The following is a 5,046-nucleotide window of genomic DNA, read 5'->3' on the forward strand; positions in this document are numbered from 1 at the left end:
GCCGCCCAACAACCCCCAACGGCCGACACCGGGCGGGAGCGCCCCAGCTAGAGCCTCGACCCAGCCCCTCCAAGAACAGAAGTCTTCATAGAACTGAGGCTAATTGAGCCTGAACAACGTGTGCCCAGACTATAAGGAAATTTTAAAAATATTTGGGGGCCCTGGCCGGGTGGCCAAGTGGGTTGGAGCGTAATCTCATTCACCAAAACGTTGAGGGGTGGGTTCTGGGTCAGGGCACATACCTAGGTTGTGGGTTTGATCTCCTGTGGGGGCGCATGCAGGAGGCATCCCATTGATGTTTCTCAACGGCGAGGATTAAAGAATTGGGGAGGAAGCAAAGGGTTATAAAAATCTTCATTTCCAACCCTGTTGTTATTATTTTTTCTTTGTTTTTTAAAATCCTCACCCAAGGATATTTTTTCAATTGATTTTTTTTTTTTTTTTTTTTAGAGAGAGAGAGAGAGTGGAAAGGAGGGAGGAGCGGGGGAGAGAGAAAAATAAAAAAAAACATTGCCGTGAGAGACATGCAACGGAGGTACATGCCGTTCGTTAACTGAGAATCGAACCCAAGACCTTTCAGTCCTTAGGCTGTGGCTCTAACCATGCAGCCAAACCGGCCAGGGCCCCAACCCTCTTATTAACCATTAATAAGACTTGCTTTAACCACATTATTAACAGCGAATTAGATGTGGTGGAGACCACAAAACAAAGATAAATGCAGAGACTGCACAGAGTGTAAGTGACAAGCGGAGACCCCACCCAGGAGCCCCAGCCCCTCCCTGTGTCCTGTTGCTCACCCCTTCCTGGGCTACAACCACTTTTCTTTTCACAGCAGAGGCCCCACCCACCTCTGGGTATCGAGGAGGCTGGGATTGTGGTCAACTCAGGCCCACATGGAACTTTCTCCAGGATGGATCACATGTTGGGTTATAAAACAAGTCTTAACAGATTTAAGTATGAATGAATTCATACCAACTATCTTTTCTGATCACAATGGAATGAAACTAAAAATCAATAGCAGAAGGAAAGCTGGAAAATTCACAAGTATGTGGAAATTAACACACTCATGAACACCCATTGGGTCAAAGAAAAAAAATCACAAAGGAAATTAGAAAATAAATACATCCAGACAAATAAAAACACACGCCACAATGCACCAAAACCTATGGGATGCAGCAGAAGCAGCCCATCAGAGACAGCTTACTCCAACAGCTAAAACTGACATGCTGCTGATAACGGTCTTATTGTAATCTTTGACTAATCGGAGCTAGATTAAAACCTCCTCAAATTACCTCGCCAAGGATTACACAAATGTACTGGGGTAAATAAAAGCAAGGGAGGCAATTTTAAATCTTTTTTTGCTCAGTTAAAATAGAGGCTAATATGCAGTGTGGTGCAAATGGGCTCCTTTTATAGAGAGGAAATACTTGAAAGCATTTCTGGATATTAGTTTATCAGACATGGTTGTGAGAGATTTTGGTTTATTCATGTATTCTTTTCACAACAGGAAGTCAAAATGTGGGAAATGACTGATTGAAGCAAAGGTCTGTGTACAGGAAATAACTGAGTTATGTTAGTAAATTGTGGGAGAAAGCTTAAATTGGGCTGCCATAAATCAATGCATTGTTATTAATCCTTTCCCATTTCAATTATAAAACACAAAGACAAAGACACACATATGTGCACACACATATATACAGTAGGGGGCAAAAGTAGGTTTACAGTTGTTCATACAGAAAATAATCCAGTAATAAGTAATACAAGAATATACTCTGTGTTTTACACACTCACACTGTAAACCTAATTTTTCCCTATCCTGTACACCATTCTTAAAAGAGATGCCATTTTCAATACAAAGATTTTTTTTCTGATATTTTAGATAATACAATTACATTAGTAGGTATTATGGGTTCCAAATGTCTTCCCCCCCCCCCCAATTCAAATAGGTTTTAAATATATAGACAGCAATAGAAAATGAATATAACTTTGGAGGCACCTATCAACCAGTAAGGGGAGGGAGCTGATTTTTTAAAAAAAATTATCTTTATTGTTGAGAGTATTACAGATGTCCCTCTTTTTGCCCCCTATTAAGCCCTTGCGGCGGGAGCTGATTTAACATGGGGATGAGGAAGGAAGAGGGAGAAAAAAAAAGAGAAAACAACCTGCTATAAACTGATAATAGTTAAAGGACCGAGATTTGGTAATTAACAGACTTTTACCAATATAAATTTAAGAGGATTAAAATAATCTCTGTAATACAGTAAACACATACTATTTCAATATGTTCCTTGGGCGTAGGAGAAAGTCGTGGACTTAGAGCTCCGGGAGCTACGCTGCTCCCAAGGCCAATCTCACCTGTGCCACTTCTGGTAAGGAGTAACTGTTACTGCTGGCCTCATATTAGTTGTGGAATTAAGGATGATTTTTGCATTTGCTTCCCCACAATCTTTTTGGGGTTTCATCACAGTGTGGCGTTCATGGAGTGTGTGCTGGGTGTATGTAACTGCCATCCAGGTGGCACATCAGCTGCATGGATGAAAGTTGGGGAGCTGCTGGCACCCAGTCATGTAGCTCTCTAGTAACTGCTGCAGTGAGGTGGCATGTCTGCCTCTGAGCTTCTCTGCACTGACAATACAGAGGAGAATATGGCCCAGCTGGTGTGGCTCAGAGATTGAGCATCGATCTATGAACCAGGAGGCCATGGTTTGATTTCCAATAAGGGCATATGCCTGGGTTGCTCCATCCCCAGTATGGGGCGTGCAGGAGGCAGCTGATCAATGATTCTCTCTCATCACTGATGTTTCTCTCTCTCTCTCTCTCCCTTCCTCTCTGAAATCAATAAAAAATATTTTTAAAAAAGAGGAGAATATGGTGAATGACTAGATTCCATTAGATCAAAACCAAGCAGATGCTCAAGATAAGTCATGCTAATATATGAGTGGCATGCCTGTCATGGTGCTAATGATCGCTAATATACATTGAGGCAGATGACATTTTTTAATTGATCCCTGTATCATATAGAGCAAAGGTCTTTGGAATGAGACCAGAGCAGAACAGAGCAGGAGAATATGGTGAATGACAAGATTCCATTAGATCAAAACCAAGCAGATGCTCAAGATAAGTCATGCTACTATATGAGTGGCATGCCTGTTATGGTGCTAATGATCGCTAATATACATTGAGGCAGATGACATTTTTTAATTGATCCCTGTATCATATAGAGCAAAGGTCTTTGGAATGAGACCAGAGCAGAACAGAGCAGAACCGAGTAAGCAGCAGTTCTACACAGGGAAAGACAATATACTCTAAGGCCCTGTACTATTCATATTTTTGTTTGTTTCTTTTGACCACATCTGTAACTCTTTATAGCTATTCATCGAGCTCTGGTATCAGAGGATTTAAGATTTGGGTAGCAAAATATAGCTATTATATGATACAGCGTAGTTTTGTGTGAAGCCAACAAACTAATCAGTAGTGCCAGAAGTGAAAAGGCTCTTTCCACTGATAGCCAAGGACCTCCCTGGGTTACCATTTTCCCACAAGTACAATGAGGAGTTTGGAGGTCTTGCATTCTGACAGTCTGGGAAACTGTGACAGTCACTTAGTTAGGTGTTTCTGACTCACCAGGTTCTTCACAGCGGCTTTCACATCCTTGTTCCTCAGGCTGTAGATGATGGGGTTGAGCATGGGGGTCACCACCCCATAGAAGAGAGAAATGAGCTTGTCTGAAAGGTCCTGTTTGTCTGCCCCCAGAGGGTCCTTGGATTTGGGTTTCCCATACATGAAGAGGATGGTCCCATAGAAGACGACCACAACTGTGAGGTGGGCAGAGCAGGTAGAGAAGGCCTTTCTCCTCCCCTCAGCTGAGGGGATCCTCAGGATGGTAGCAATGATGAACACATAGGAGACAAAAATGAACAGGACTGGGATTGCAAGGAAGATCATATTGGCCACAACCATGCTGATCACATTGATGGAGATGTCAGCACAGGCCAACTTCAGGACAGCCAGGATCTCACAGGTGAAGTGGTTGATGACGTTGTCCCCACAGAAGGGCAGCCTCATGGCCTGGGATGTCTGAACTACTGAGTTGGTGATACCAGCTGCCCAGGAGCCGGCAGCCATGGGCACGTAGGCAGCCTTGCTCATGACCATGGGGTACCTAAGGGGGTTGCAGATGGCCACATAGCGATCAAACGCCATCATGCCCAGGAGCACACACTCTGTGGCTCCCATGGCAAAGGAGAGAAACATCTGCACAGCACAGGCTGAGAAGGGGATGGTTTTCCTGGGGGTCAGGAAGCTGTCAAGAATGAGGGGAACTGAGGAGGTGGTGTAGCAGATGTCCAGGAAGGAGAGGTTCCCCAGGAAGAAGTACATGGGTGTGTGCAGGTGGGAGTCAGAGATGGTCACCAGGATGAGGACCCCATTGCCCAGCAGGATCACCAGGTACATCAGCAGGATGAGCACAAAGAATGTTTTCTCCAGTTTTGGGTGGGCAGAGAGGCCCAGGAGAATGAACCCCACCACTGGGGAGGTCTGATTGGACCTGTCCATGGTGCATTCACTCTGTCACCTGCAGTAACTCAGAAGGTCAACCTCAGCACTCTCTGACTCCAAACGTGCCTGGGCAGCCAGGTAAAATCCCCACCCGGCTGAGCAACTGGAGAGTAGCGCTGACAATTTGGTCATCTCTACAGGATTCTAGGAAAAATGTAGTAGAGATCAATATTTAACCTCTGCTTTCAGTAAGTTGTATCTCCTCTGTCACTTGCAGTATCTCAGAAGGTCAACCTCGGCACTCTCTGACTCCAAACGTGCTTGGGCAGCCAGGTAAAATCCCCACCCAGCTGAGCAACTGTAGAACAGCGCTGACAGTTTTGTCATCTCTACAGGATTCTAGGAAAAACGTAGTAGAGATCAATATTTAACCTCTGCTTTCAGTAAGAACAAACAAGTTAATTTGGACTAATTCTCCTGCAGATGGCAATTATAAACACTGGACAAACTATATAAAACCTCTGTGTAAAGTATTGGCAAGGTAAA

At 44.1% G+C, this 5,046-nt stretch overlaps 1 protein-coding gene across 1 annotated transcript; it reads right to left on the bottom strand.

Annotated features, from left to right (window-relative positions):
* Window positions 1-3,597: 3,597 nt before the first annotated feature.
* LOC102262782 (olfactory receptor 2S2) lies at window positions 3,598-4,607 on the bottom strand. Its single transcript, XM_005883962.2, has one exon. The coding sequence runs from the start codon at window positions 4,555-4,557 to the stop codon at window positions 3,598-3,600; it is 960 nt and encodes a 319-aa protein (XP_005884024.1). The 5' UTR covers window positions 4,558-4,607.
* Between the last annotated feature and the right edge of the window lie 439 nt (window positions 4,608-5,046).

The sequence above is a fragment of the Myotis brandtii genome, unplaced genomic scaffold (genome assembly GCF_000412655.1).
Source record: "Myotis brandtii unplaced genomic scaffold, ASM41265v1 scaffold806, whole genome shotgun sequence".
Lineage (NCBI taxonomy): Eukaryota > Metazoa > Chordata > Mammalia > Chiroptera > Vespertilionidae > Myotis > Myotis brandtii.